Genomic DNA, 15,244 nt, shown 5'->3' on the forward strand with positions numbered 1-15,244 from the left:
CAGGCTGCCCAGCTCACACAAGCTCTTCTCTGGGAAAAGAAGAGCTTGTCCTTTGTTTGTTTGTTTTAATTGATGGTTTATTGTTTGTTTTTTAAGACGGAGTCTCACTCTGTCGCCAGGCTGGAGTGCCCTGGCTTGGTCTTGGCTCACTGCAACCTCTGCCTCCCTGGTTGAGGTGATTCTTCTGCCTCAGCCTCCCAAGTAGCTGGGATTACAGGCATGTGCCACCATGCCCAGCTAATTTTTGTGTTTTTGGTAGAGACAGGGTTTCACCAGGTTGGCCAGGAGGGTCTTGATCTCCTGACTTTCTGATCCGCCTGCATCAGCCTCCCAAAGTGCTGGGATTACAGGCGTGAGCCACCGCGTCCAGCTGATGTTGTTTTTAGAACAGTTTTAGGTTTACAGAAAAATTGGATGGAGATTATAGACAGTTCACTCCCTTCCCCCTCAAATCTCCCAATCATTAACATCTTCTATAGTGTGTTACATTTGTTACAATTAATGAACTGATACTGGTACTTTATTATTAAATAAAGTTTAGCGTTAACATTAGGGTTTATGGCCGGGCGCGGTGGCTCAAGCCTGTAATCCCAGCACTTTGGGAGGCCGAGATGGGCGGATCACGAGGTCAGGAGATCGAGACCATCCTGGCTAACACGGTGAAACCCCGTCTCTACTAAAAATACAAAAAACTAGCCGGGCGAGGTGGCGGGCGCCTGTAGTCCCAGCTACTCTGGAGGCTGAGGTGGGAGAATGGCGTAAACCCGGGAGGCGGAGCTTGCGGTGAGCTGAGATCCCGACGCTGCACTCCAGCCTGGGTGACAGAGCGAGACTCCGTCTCAAAAAAAAAAAAAAAAAAAAAAAAATTAGGGTTTACTCCTGTGTTGTGCGGTTGTGTGGCTTTGGACAAATGCAGGAGAACAAGTCCCACCCAGTGCGGTGCAGAGCAGCCCCTGGCCTCAGACCCCCTGAGCCATACCTCCCCTTCTTTCCTCCCCTTGAACCCCCAGCAACCGCAAATCTCATTTCTGTCTCTTAAGACTACCTTTTCCAAATTGTCACATCATCGGAATCATACAGTATGGAGCCTCTGCAGATTGGCCTCTTTCACTAGCAATATATGTTTACAGTTCCTCCAATGGCTTTTCATGGCTTGATAGTTCATTGGTTTTTGTTGCTGCAAATATTCCATTGTTTGGATGTACACTTTATCCCTTCACCTGTAAGAGCTTGTATTTTCGTGTGCAGTTTTATGATTACTCAAATTGCACTTGTAGATATACTTAACAAACACTTTGTACAAAATAAGTATAGGGTTATTTTACTCACCCAAGTATTGTTAATTAGCAGAGCTCAATTCTTTGAATGTGTCAGTTTATCAAATTTACCTTCTGGGTTTGGAGTTTATTATTAAGATCCTGCATAGACTTCTTTTATTTATTTTTTTATTTTAATGCATAGGATCTTTTGCCAGAAATGAAGGCATATTGGCCTGATGTAATTCACTCGTTTCCCAATCGCAGCCGCTTCTGGTAAGTCCCAGCCTCTGATTGCTGTCTTGATTGCTGTCTGAGCGGGTGTGGGGAGCGTGATGAATCGCTCTAAGTGGAAACTGTGTGGGAAGCAAGATAACAGAATCTGTCTTATGGGGCTGAGCAGTTTGAACAACCTTTTATGAGATATGATTCTGTTATGGCATTTTTGGTGCCTTTCTCCAGTGTATAGAAAAATGAAAACAAGTGGAATTTACCTTATAAGCCTGTTTTCTAACCTATGTGATATTTATTACTTTGCTTGAAAACTTTTCTCAGCCAGTCACAATGGCTCATGCCTGTAATCCTGGCACTTTGGGAGGCTGAGGTGGGCGGATTGCTTGAGTCCAGGAGTTCGAGACCAGCCTGGTAATATGACAAAATGCCGTCTCTACCAAAAATTTAAAAAGTCAGCCAGATGTGGTATTGTGTGTCTGTGGTCCCAGGAGCTCAAGGTTGCAATGAGCTGTGATCAGCTGGGGTGATAACTAGCCTGGGTGCCGGGGGTGGGGGGGGGGAGCGGGGGGAGGTGAGACCCTGTCTCAAAAAAAAAAAAAAAGAAAGAAACAAATTTTCTCTTCTGAGGCTCAACAAAGTCAAATGCTTGCATATCTAAGAATTAGTCTATATCAGACAGGAGAGAATATTTCTTAAGGAAATTGTGCTCTGGTCTTGAAATACATTAAGAAAAAAGAGAACAGCCATAGCAGTTCACACCTGTAATCCCAGCACTCTGGAAGGCCAAGGCAGGTGGATCACTTGAGGTCAGGAGTTCAAGACCATCCTGGCCAACATGGCAAAACTCCATCTCTACTAAAAATACAAAATTTAGCTGGGCACAGTGGCATACACTTGTAATCCCAGCTACTTGGGAGTCTGAGGCAAGAGAATCAATTGAACTCAGTAGGTGGAGGTTGCAGTGAGCCGAGATCACGCCACCGTACTCCAGCCCAGGTGACAGGGCAAGATTCCATCTCAAAAAAGAAGATGTCTTCTAAGATGATGATCTCATGCCTATGACTTAGGGAGGAAAGAAAGTGAGACTTAGCATGTGAGGCTGAGACCTCAGTCAGGGTGAAGTGCCTTTAAGTTCAGCCGAAGCTGAGCCTAAGACCTAAATGCCATGTTGAATTCAAGGTAGCTTTTAAAATCATGGTTTTTTTAATAACATGAAATGAATTCCTTTTATTAACATTATGTTAACTGAAGGTAATTATTTTCTCCCACTTCAATGTTGCAATTTATAATTCAGATTACAACCCATCAAATTTTAGGTAGGAAGGTTAACCTAGTAATATTTTTGTGTGTAATTTTCAGGAAAGTTAAAAGTTAAGTTTAGAAGAAAGCTTTTTAAAATAAAATGAAATGGAAGTGATGTCCGTCTTCCTGGTTCATCGGTGTGGCAGTGAAGTGGCCTTAGGATTCATGGACCCTCAATCTGTGTATTGAATCACCCTTGAGTACAGAGAACCACTCTTAATGAAAATTCGGATGGTGAATGGTTCAGGTCTCAGTCACCTATTCTGCACAGCCTGTGTTCCAGAAAATTATTTCAAAATAATGGCCATGATAAGTTGAAATGGAAGAAGATAGGAAAAAAAATTGTATGTCACTTCACAGTGTACTTCAGATAATGAGCGTATGGTAACTGAGTTATATGAAAGAGAATTTTTCCAGTTGTTACAATGTTCCATGATAGAGTCTGTCAGACTAGCCAAATGGCTGAAAATAAATCAGCAAACATGCAAAGGCCTTCAGTGAGCTGGATCTTGAGCATTTAATCAAAACAGTGTGGGCAAAGTATGCATTTATTTTTGTGCTCTGATAAAGGCAAGATGACTTACTTTAAATTTTCAAGTTGATAGTTGAATTAAACACTTAAAAAAACTGCCTGGTTCTAAATGAAAAGGATAAATCTCACACACAAATTAATACTTATATTTTTGAGTGCTCCTAAATACAAAATATCAGGGAGGAGCTCCTGTCTGGGCTGTGTCACCCAGTCCCGTGCCTATCAGGTCACCTAACTCCATGGGGGTTGGCCTCTGGCTTCTCCACCTCTGCTCCTTGGGCAGAGGAAGGTGTCACAGCACTGCTGTGGAATGTGTCTTTGGGCATAACCGGCCCCGAGGATTGGCTGCCTCTTGTGGCCCAGTGGGCCAGGTGACGGTGGGTGGGTGAGCCCGGGACATCCGCTCCTGGCTGCATCTACGCTTGGTGGGTGAGTCAGGGTGTCTCTCAGCATAGAGGGCAACACGCTGAGTCACTTCGCATTGGTGACTGACCGTTTTGATGCTTAAAAATAAAAAAGGTCCAGTTCCAAATGAAGTGTGAGTGAATGTCATCGAGCTCCGTGAATATCAGTCTATTTCCAACATCTGTTGAGTTAAGCTTGCTCCAAGAATAATGATGGCTGACATTTGCAGTTTATTGTGAGCAAGGAACTGTTCTCATTCGTGTGGAAGGGCTCGGCGCACCTCATCTCACCTGCAGAATTACCTCTGTTTTATGCAACTAAGTCACCTGGAATTCAGGTTACATTTCTATTAGTTTAAAATAATCTCTTTTTTTCTACCCCATAGGATATAACAAGTTATCAGGTAATTCGCTCTGGAAAGTCTTCTAGATGAAGATAGTTACTCATCCACTTTTATCCTTCCTGTTTTCAACTTTTCATCGTTTTCTGCGACTTAAGTCGATAGGAATTATTTAAAACTAGTATTTTGGATGAATTTTGCCAATGAATTAATGCACATTAGGTTATATTTTTAAGACTGCATATAAGTGCTTTATAAGTGGTTGCATGAATGTTATTTATTAAAACATCATGAATTCATCACTAATGAAGCTGAGGAAATCTGATTCCCATTTTGTCTTTTCATGCTAATGATGATAAACATCTGAATGACACGCCGGTCATTCTGAAGGTGGCTGTCAGTCTTGTCAGCAGTGGATTGGACGGCAGCCCAGTGCAGTGGGAAGGGCGCTGACCTTGGACTTGACAGTGGCCTTCAAGGGCAGGCTCTGAGTGACCTTTCAGCAAGTCCCCTGGCCCTTCTGGGCGTCCGTTCCCTGTCTCTAAACTAGCAGTGATATTTTCGCCTTGCAGAGTTTTGAGAACCAAATGAAGAACGTGAAAGATTTTTGTAAGCCTGTAATCTGCAGTAAAATATCAGGAATCATTGTCAGTGACCACATGTTTCTGGAATACAAATTACGTTCATGTGCAGGCCTTTGGTTATGGGCTGTTCAGTTGTTCTTATTGTCCTCTATGTAGAATGGATGCTTGAACTATAATTTGTAGCAGCTGAAATGGAAAATGGGCCTGAGGTGTTTCCTGGTAATTAGCTGTCCTGCCTTTCCGTGGCTGGTTGCTTAGAAATGACAGTTTGTGCCACTCTGCGAAATTCCCTGGCTGCGAAGCACCCACTCGCTGCAGGAGACCACACGCTGCTTTGTGAATCAGTGGGGGGTTAGGGCAGCATCGTGTTCTTTTTTCTCAGCTTTGATTTGTTGTTAATTGAGCAAGCTGTAATTGTAGATGTGAACTGAAACTGATTATTTCATCGTGGGGGATTGAAATAATCGCCTATGTTGCATATAAGGAATTTTATCCTTCCTACTTTGTAAAAGAAATGACATGCCTACTGCACGGGAATGGTCTGTGCTAAGAGAAAACATGCTTGAGCATTTTTCTTTTTTTTTTTTTTTTTTTGAGACGGAGTCTCGCTGTGTCGCCCAGGCTGGAGTGCAGTGGCGCGATCTCGGCTCACTGCAAGCTCCGCCTCCCGGGTTCACGCCATTCTCCCGCCTCAGCCTCCGAGCAGCTGGGACTACAGGCGCCCGCCACCACGCCCGGCTAGTTTTTTGTATTTTTAGTAGAGACGGGGTTTCACCATGTTAGCCAGGATGGTCTCGATCTCCTGACCTCGTGATCCACCCGCCTCGGCCTCCCAAAGTGCTGGGATTACAGGCTTGAGCCACCGCGCCCGGCCTGAGCATTTTTATTAGGAATCAGTTTCATTGCCTTTTTTTTTTTTTTTTTGAGACGGAATTTCTCTCTTGCCCAGGCTATAGTGCAATGGCATGATCTCGGCTCACTGCAACCTCTGCCTCCCCGGTTCAAGCGAATCTCCTCCTCAGCCTCCTGAGTAGCTGGGATTTCAGGCACCTGCCACCACACTTGGCTCATTTTTTTTGTATTTTTAGTAGAGATGGGTTTCACCATGTTGGTCAGGCTGGTCTCAAACTCCTGATCTCAGGTGATCCACCGCCTTCAGCCTCCCAAAGTGTTGGGATTACAGGTCTGAGCCATTGCGCCCAGCCTGTTTCATTACTTTTAAGTGGAGATTTTTTTCTAATCCTCACAGGAAGCATGAGTGGGAAAAGCATGGGACCTGTGCCGCCCAGGTGGACGCGCTCAACTCCCAGAAGAAGTACTTTGGCAGAAGCCTGGAACTCTACAGGGAGCTGGACCTCAACAGGTGGGTGCGCCCTTCCCCCTGCTGCTCTTCCCAGTGGGGATCCCTGCTGTCTCCCAAGCCTGACGGCTGGATCCAGGGGAGTGAGTGTAGACCACGCTGCCCTCCAGCAGCTTCTGCGTGTGCACTGTTTGGCCAGTGGGATCATTCCTGAGGAATGTTCTGTGCCTACCGAGCCTTTCCGGATCATTCTACATCACGATCACACAGAGTGGGTGCAGAGTATTGGGATGCCTGTCTGGGCACCATCTCATCATCAGAGTCGGCCATAGGGAAAATGAGAACTCCAACCAGAGCGTGCCTTTCTCAGCCATGATTCCTGATAAAGGATGGTGCATGAACAGGTCGTTTCCTTTTCCTTAGAAAGACGGAACCTCAGGAAGTCTGTGGGTCTTTGTCACAGAGCTCCTGGAACAAGCAGGCAGGAAAGAGATGTTGGCCAGGGTTCTTTAAACCCCAGAAATGATCCAAACCTGCCTAAATCGTCCCTGCCTGCCCTCACCTCAGTTCTCGAGAAGGGGAATATGTTGTCACCACTTGAACCAGTGAACTTGTAAAACAAAGTGCCTCCCGAGGGCCACGCCCAGCCCACTCACTGTCCAAATCTGGTTGCTAGAGAACCAGGGTGTGCCCTTACCTCTCCGTCTGGACGTTTCAGTATGTCAGTGTCTTAGCTGTTCTCACTGACCTTCATCATAAGAGGTCATAATAAACCAGTGAAGTGCTAAAAAAACATGACAGGCGATTGCACTGCCTCTGTGTTGCTGCTTTTGCAATTTACGCAGCTTGTTTTAGAGCAATTCTCCTTCAAATCAGAATAATACCAGGAGCCTTTGCTAATCAGCTGTATTTAAGGTTTCTGAATTAAATCTGCTTAAAAGATGAATAAACCTCCATTGCTTATCTAGACATGTGCTTTACCTCAATGCACAAAATTGTCTCACACAGATGGTCTCCTGTGTCATCTGATGAAACGCGGTCTAACAGCTGCGACTTGGGTGGGATAGAGCTCAGGCGCTGATAGAAGAGGGGCTTGGCATGGTTAGCGGGGACCAAGATTACATCAAATAATGCCCTGTGAATAAGCTTTTTTAAAAATCACCTCCCAGAGCGCACGGCTTTAGGTGGGCCTTTTCATCCTGGTTCTGACACTAACTAGTTGTACAATTTGTGTATCTGACCTCTAGATCTTCTTTCCATGCTGTAAAATAAATGGATAGGTTGCCATCAACCCTGCAGTCCCTTCTAGCTCTTAAAATCTGCACTACCAAGTACATACGCTAAGAAACGTACACAGACCTATACACTTTGATTTGTATATAGTTTGTGTATATAATTTGCTCTATATAATTTAATCTTAGGTTTTTAATAGAGGAAGCATTGCTTTCTTGCAGTAAGAGCAATATTTTAGGAAACATTTTCTCACCCAAAAAATGTAGCTAATTAGCTGTTCAAAAGTCATTGTGGGCCGAGTGTGGTGGCTCATGCATATAATCCCAGCACTTTGGGAGGCTGAGGTGAGTAGATCACCTGAGGTGAGTTCAAAACCAGCTTGGCCAACATGGTGAAATCCCATCTCTACTGAAAATACAAAAATTAGCCGGGTGTGGTGGTGCATGCCTGTAATCCCAGCTACTCGGGAGGCTGAAGCAGGAGAACGGCTTGAACCCAGGAGACATAGGTTGCAGTGAGCTGAGATCGTGCTATGGCACTACAGCCTGTGCAAACAAGAGTAAAACTGTCTCAAAAAAAAAAAAAAGTCATTATGACGGTTAACCAAGAGAGTGTCTTAGGTAGCTCCTGGAGCACAGGAGACTTACAATTAAAAAGAAAGTCTGTCATTGCTGAAAGACTGGAAGGGTAGGAACCACTTTGGAGATAACAAGAGAGATGCCCTCTGTTTCAAAATATGGGTCTTACGGTCCCGACCCTGCCGCAGAGTGCTGGTGCTTTCCAGGCTGACTCCATAAACCAGTTCATTTAATCAAACAGAGAAAGGAGGATAAATGGATACTGCCGAAAATTTTAAAATCGGTTTTCTAAATAATTCATCTCTGTATCCAACAAATAGCTTATTAAGTGGCTCCTACTTATACTTGTTGAAACTCAGTAGCTTTCCTGCTATGGTTTGGATGTGGTTGGTTTATCCCCACCAAATCTCATGTTGAAATTTGATCACCAGTGTGGAGGTGGGAGGTGTCTGAGTTGTGGGGAAGGATCCCTCATGAATAGATTAATGCCCTCTTGCAGGGGTGAGCGAGTTCCCACTCAGTGCCCCAGAGAGCTGGTTGTTAACAGGAGCCTGGCACCGCCCCCACCCCCTGGCTTCCTCTCTGGCCATGTGATCTCTGTACACACCAGCTCCCCTTTGCCTTCTGCCATGAGTGGAAGCTTCCTGAGGCCCTTGCCAGAAGCAGAATCTGGGTCCATGCTTCTTGGACAGCCTGCAGTCCCGTGAGCCAAAGAAACCTCTCTTTTAAATAAATTACCAAGCCTCAGGTGTTCCTGTGTAGCAACACTGGACAGACTAAGACACGCGCGCGCACACACACACACACTCACACACACGAGACACGTGCAGAACTCTTAAGTCCTGGAGTCCCTGTGGGGATTCAGCAGGGCCCAGTGCTGCCCCGCCATTGATGTAGATGGGGATGATGGGTCCTGTATTCATTCATTCATTCATTCATTCATTCATTCAGTAAATGTTCACCGAGGGCCTGCGAGGGCAAAGCACTACTGAGAGTATGTTTGCTAGAACCTATAAAGAACAATTATAGAAAAATTATATTCTTAGTTTCTGCAAGGGAAATCTATAATTCTTAGTGCCTTAATTTTAATCTAAAAATAAAATTAAGAAGTCAAAATTTAAGACCCCTCATTTTTCCTTGTAAACTGGTATCACAAATTATCTTTTTCTCATAGGTTGGCTTTTCAAATTATCATAAACTGTAACAGGCCGGGCACAGTGGCTCATGCCTGTAATCCCAACACTTTGGGAGGCCAAGGCCAGTGGATCATGAGGTCAGGAGTTCACGACCAGCCTGGCCAACATGGTGAAACCCCATCTCTACTAGAAATACAAAAATTAGCTGGGCATGGTGGTGCACCTAATCCTAGCTACTCAGGAGGCTGAGGCAGGAGAATCTCTTGAAACCAAGAGGCAGAGGTTGCAGTGAGCCGAGATCACACCACTGCAGTCCAGCCTGGGCCACAGAGCAAGACTCTGTGTCAAAAAAAATAAAATACAATACAAAACTGTAACATTTTTTTCTTCACTTCATAGTATGAAGGCAGCAAACCTGAAAAACCACAAATCATCTTGAAGCAAAGTTCTCAGGGTTCCCATAGACTCAGATGAGCTGATGGCACGTCCTAGAGTACCCACAGATAAAGACCTGGGATGAGTGCCAAGCTCATCTCAACTCAGCAGAAAGCATGGTGCTGGGCTAGGTGCTGCATTCCCCCACATCTTTCTCTCTTTGCCTTACTCCCTTGATCACCCAGGTCAGGAGCATGGTACCCAATAGACATGTAACACGAGCCACAGATGTCATTTAAAATGTTCTAGTAGCGTCATTAAAAGAAGCAAAAAGAAACAGGTTAAATTAATTTCAAAAATATTTTATTAAACTCAATATATCAAAAATAGGATCATTGAAACTTAGGATAAATATCAAAAAATTCATGAGCTAGTTTACTTTTTTTTTTTTTTTTTTTTTTTGCTGCAAAGTCTGAAACCTGTTATTCATACAACACCAACAGCTAGGGTATGCGAGGTCCTGTGGGTTCGGGCCATGTCTGGGGCTGAAAGGACCCTGGCCTGGCATCTCAGTCCTTGTTCCAGGAACTCTGTGGCCAAGACAGTCTGACAATCAGTTAGTGCCCACAGAGGCTGTCAAAGTCCTTGTGTCTACTCTGTGATCATGATCTAGAATTTTCTACAAAGGCTTGAATATGGGGAACTAGGATATTCTTCTGGAATGATTCAGAATTTTTACAGTGTACCTTTATAATTTAATAAGTCAATTCTGTATATAGTAGTTTGGTAGGATTCTGTGTAGCAGGGCTTTAGGAGGCGATTGAAAGCTATAGGGACTTAACATATGGTTGTGTATTGCTTAGTGATGGGGTATAAAATTGTCATTATGTGAATATCTTGGAGTGCACTTACTTAGCTGATACAGCCCACGACACACCTATGCTTTGTGGTATAGCCTGTTGCTGTGAGGCTAAAACCTGTACAGCGTGTGACTGTATCGAGTACCGTAGGCACCTGTATGTAACACAGTGGTAAGAATTTGTGTATCTAAACATATCTCAACATAGAAAAGGCACAGTAGAAATATGATCATATGGGACCGCCCTCGTACCTGCAGCCCTTCACTGACTGAATGTCGAAATGTGGCGCATGACTGTGTTTGAAGATTTGACCAAATGCGGTTTACCAGGATAAGCCTGGAATCCAATTTCATTTGCTATCTTTTAAAGCAGGTGTGGCAAATGGGTGGTGCTCTGTGTGCCACCTCCACTTGGCGGTGGCCCCTGTGATCCCATGCTCAGAAGGAGTCAGGAACTGGAAAGGGTGTCTGGAGCAGTTAGTGTGTGTGCTGAGGGGTGGGAAGGCGGCGGGGATTGGAAACCATCTATTTGCTGTCCACGTTGACACATTTGTTGCATAAAGTCATAGAAAAAAAGCACTTTCCTTTAAGAGTGTCTTAATTTTTGCCATGAAATGTGATATCTGAAAAGAACAAGAAAGGAAAATGGACCTTCATTATACAGCTAACTTTTTAAAATTTAAATTTTAGTGTGCTCCTAAAATTGGGGATAAAACCATCCATCAATTACTACCAAGTAAGTCTTGCTTTTGCTTCTTTTCTCATGCGTATCTCCTGGGGACCTCCAGCAGGGCCATTTCAGCCTCTGAGTCAGTGGACTGTAAAGTGACCCAATGCAAATTCCCTTCCTACTTAACCGTTATCATTTAAACAGATTTTATTTGCATTTTATTTTTCTGTGTATGTTGTGTATGAACTGAAGGCTTCTTAGACCAGTGATTTGGAAGCACAGATTCACGGCTCCTTTTGTGAGAAGCGTGTGCCCCAGGGTCTGGCAGAGCAGGTGGAATCTGCAGTTTGAAGAGTCACATTCACTTTTGTAACACAGTCTTATGTTTGTGGTTTGTTTTCATGATAAAATTGTGATTTGTTTTATGATTAAAAAAAAACACTATAGACATTTAAGCATGACAAGATGTTATTAGCTGGTAAGCATATACAAAAAGTTGTTTTTGGCCAGGTGTGGTGTAAATCCCAGGACCTTGGGAGGCTGAGGCTGGAGGATTGCTTGTGGCTAGAAGTTCGAGACCAGCCTGGGCAACAGAATGAGACCTCTACAAAGAAGTAAAAGCAACTGAGCATGATAGTATGTGTCTGTGGTCTCAGCTATTCAGGAGGCTGAGGTCAGAGGATTGCTTGAGCCCAGGAATTTGAGGCTGCAGTGAGCCATGGTCGCCCCACTACACTCCAGTCTGGGTGACAGCCAGATCACATCTCTTAAAAGGAAAGAAAAAGTAGTTGTTTTCCACTCTTGGTTGCCTGTTTTTGTCAACAAAATTGTAATCCTTTATTACTTGGGGATGCTTGTGCTCCCATGATGTAGCTGCCGTAGAGACCCATGTGTTACTCACAAAGCCTGGGATATTTACCACGTGGACCTTTACGGAAAATGTTTGCAGACTCTTGCCTTAGAGAAATGTGTCAGATTCTTTGAGATAGTTTTTGTATTTATCACATGTTGTAGATTTAGAAAAAGGTTCAAAGTCACTGATTTTAGCAGTTCTGGGGTGATGGCTGTATGTTGAACAATTATTTTGGTGCCTTGACAGTTTGAGAAATAAATTGGCAACAGTGTCTTTGCTCTCAGTGGTGTCTGCTTACCTGTGCAGCCATTTTTCCAGGGTGTGGGGAGCAGTGGACTTGAGGAAGGAGTCTGCCAGCCCTTTGCAGACTCTCGCACAACCCCAGCCCCGGGAAGCCGTAAGATGATTGCTTGCAGGGCCCTCACAGTCCTCACCCGGACTCATGTGCGAATAGATGAGGGGAATGTGCCTGCCATGGTTGCCCAGAACTTGGCGTTCAGGGAACTGATTCCAGTGGTGGTAAAAGCCACAGCGACCACACACTTGCTGAGCTGCTTCCAGGTGCTAATGGCGTTTGATTGGGCATCAGAAACAGCACGGTGGATACTCAGAGTTCTGTCCTTTGAAAGGAGTTTGATTTATCGTCAGGAGAGACTTTCTGCTTTTACATCCAGCATCCAGCCACTTGTCCACTCATCTGTTTTATGGGAAAATCAGGGCTGTGGGAGAACCCAGGAGAGTTGCTGACCCAGACATTTCCTGGGAAATACGTTGCTGAGATGGAGGCCTGCAGCCTGCCCAGGCCCTGGGGGGAGTGGCTCAGTGGAGCAGAGCTGGGGGCTGGAAGATGTGAGACCAGTTGCCACTTGAGGGGCATCAGGGGGAGAGCAGGAAGTTTGGGAAGAGGCCGGGTGGGAGCCACAGACGTGAGGACTTCATCCTCCAGCAGTGCTGAGCTCTGAGTAGGCTGGGGTGTTTGCTTGTTGCTGTGGTTGCCTGGTGCTGGGGAGAGACTAGGGACAGAGACCCTCCAAGTAGGCCACATGGTGGGGGAGTCTTGGCCCATGGCCATGCAGCTGGAGAAGAAGCGATAGTGTGAAGGAGGCCAAGGCGTTGGGGCAGGAATGGCAGCCAGTAGCCAGGCGGTCAGTGGAGCAGGTGCTCAGGAGGTCACAGGAGAGCTTCCTGGAAGGAGTGGACAGTGTCTGGGCAGACAGGCAGGCAAGGGGCAAAAGGCATCTGCTGGAGCTGGTGACCCCAGTTCAATGCCCCCAAAAGCCAGAGCATGAGGCTTAGAGGATGCAGGTGTCCTCCTAGGAGGTTGGACTCAGAAGGCACGAGGCAGAAGCAGTAGGGGAGGATTCCCTCAGTACAGCGGGGAGGAGGCCTCTCGTCCGAGAGGAGGTTGGAGCACACGGGGGTCTAGGTTTGCAGTTTTGGGACCGGTACCTGAGGGCTCCCAGGGCCTGCCTTCTGTGAAGGAGAATGTGTCCGCCGTGGGAAGGGGGTCGGGAGAGAGGGAGACTTCAGAGTGGGCAGGGCTGAGAAAGCTTTGTGGGCCATGAAAGGCGGAGTAGGAGTCGGTGGATGAGGGTGGCTGTGGCAGGTGGCATTTCAGGTGAGACAGCTTGGGAGGGAGTGTGGGGCCCGGAAAGACACTGGGAGGAGGAAAGCTCTGCTCTCCAGAGAAACAGGAATAGAGAGAAAACAGAGCCGCAGTGAGCAGCTTGTGGTCTGGGGATGAAACCCAGGATGACAGCATCCTCTGCTTTGCTGGTGGGAATGGGAGCTTCATTCTCACACCTGTGCTGGGTTCTGTCCCTGCCAGCCAGGGGAGAGCAGGACCCTGCCACTGTTGCACTTGGGATAGCCCAGAACTGTCAGATCTTTTCTGTTGAAGTTTAATTTCTAATATACTTGTATTTAATATCAGGTTGCAGATTTTAAAGATGCCCTCGCCAGAGTATATGGAGTGATACCCAAAATCCAGTGCCTTCCGCCAAGCCAGGTTAGACAGTTATGTTGTGTCTTCCTTTTTTTCTCAAAAGACAGGTTCTAGTTTCCTGATGACTTTGTCTTCACCATACAGTTCCCATGGGCAGACTTGTATTTGTGCATTTGTGTCTGTATATGTGGGCATGTGCTGTGTGTGCGTGAGTGTGTACATGCATGTGTACATGTGCTGTGTGCACCTTTTTGAGTGTGTACATGCATGTGGGCATGTGCTGTGTGTGTGCATGGTCCTGTGTATCTGTGTGCATGTGCTGTGTGTGTATGTGTGCACGTATGGGCATGTTCTGCATGTGTGCACAGGCCTGCGCATCTGTGTATGTGGGTGTGCGTGTATGTGGGAGCATGTGCTGTGTGTGAGCAGGCATAGTTCCTTGACAGCATGCGAGGACAGGGTTGTCTTCTTGCTTATCTTTAACAAGAATATACCTGTTCTTTTAGCAATAGGGTACTGTTGCCCTTTTGGCCTACAAAAGCCGTTTTTTTCTCCTAATATCTTAATAGGTATGTTGAGTGCTGTTGTATCTGTGTCTTTGTTAATTTTCTCTAAGATAAAAGCAGAGGCTTTTCACCGGGGCTGCCAGGCTGGCCTCTGGTGGTGACCAGGAGATCCAAGCCCCAAGCCCAGCTCCACTGCCCACAGGCGAGTCTCCTAGAGCCACCCGCTCCAATTTAGTGCATGTCAGCCTTCTGCTAAATGAAGGGGTCTGTTCTTGGAAACTCGAACCTGTGGTGTGGAGCCTCTGCTTTTGTTATCTTCAAGTTCTGAAAGTTCATGATCATAAGACCTTGATGATAATCCAAGATCTGAATTCTAAAGTGTCTTTCATCGTTTATTTTTAGGATGAAGAAGTACAGACAGTTGGTCAGATAGAACTGTGCCTCACTAAGCAAGACCAGCAGCTGCAAAACTGCACTGAACCGGGGGAGCAGCCGTCCCTCAAGCAGGAAGCCTGGCTGGCAGATGGGGACACTGAGAGCCGGGGTCTGAGGGTCTGTGAAGATGGCCCAGTCTTCTATCCCCCACCTAAAAAGATCAAGCACTGATGCCCAAGTTTTGGAAATATTCTGTTTTAAAAAGCAAGAGAAATTCACAAACTGCAGCTTTCTAAAAAACAGCTCCAAAGGGAAGTTTCGTGTGTGCTTTTTCACAGCAAGCCTTTCTGTTTGCTTTGCTGTTTCCCTTCCATGCCTGTGAATTGGATGTTGTGGTCCATGTAGAGTGAGTGTGCGCAGCGTACATGGGGAGAGAGGAACTGTCCCACGCCTCAGTGGCTGTTTTGTCCTTTGAATAAAGTTCACAGATTGTTTTTTTTTTTCCTTCTCTATTAAGCTCGTCAGTGCCCTGGTAAATCAGGCAGGCATACTTGGAATTCGGACAGATGGCGCCGATTCAGGGGACTCTCTTGCTTGCGTTTACCCCTCAGAGCCTGTTGCCTTCTTGGCGCAGGGACCCCGTCCAGACAAAGAGCTCTGCGCATGGCAGGCGCCCATGCCGATGCCTGGTGGGCCCGGGCGGTGTCTCTAGCTCAGATTGGGTCTGTTCCATGTGGCCAGAGCCCCAGGACATCGTTCCT

At 46.0% G+C, this 15,244-nt stretch overlaps 1 protein-coding gene across 1 annotated transcript in view; it reads left to right on the forward strand.

Moving 5' to 3' along the window:
- The window catches only part of RNASET2 (ribonuclease T2), a 28,923-nt gene extending 14,125 nt beyond the window's left edge, over positions 1-14,798 (forward strand). The window contains exons 5-9 of the mRNA XM_025381629.1: positions 1,462-1,532; positions 5,903-6,016; positions 10,825-10,870; positions 13,591-13,665; positions 14,511-14,798. Coding sequence (XP_025237414.1) covers positions 1,462-1,532; positions 5,903-6,016; positions 10,825-10,870; positions 13,591-13,665; positions 14,511-14,714 — 510 coding nt within the window. The 3' untranslated portion in view covers positions 14,715-14,798. The remainder of the gene's footprint in view (positions 1-1,461; positions 1,533-5,902; positions 6,017-10,824; positions 10,871-13,590; positions 13,666-14,510) is intronic.
- Positions 14,799-15,244: the final 446 nt, after the last annotated feature.

Source organism: Theropithecus gelada, chromosome 4 (assembly GCF_003255815.1).
Source record: "Theropithecus gelada isolate Dixy chromosome 4, Tgel_1.0, whole genome shotgun sequence".
Lineage (NCBI taxonomy): Eukaryota > Metazoa > Chordata > Mammalia > Primates > Cercopithecidae > Theropithecus > Theropithecus gelada.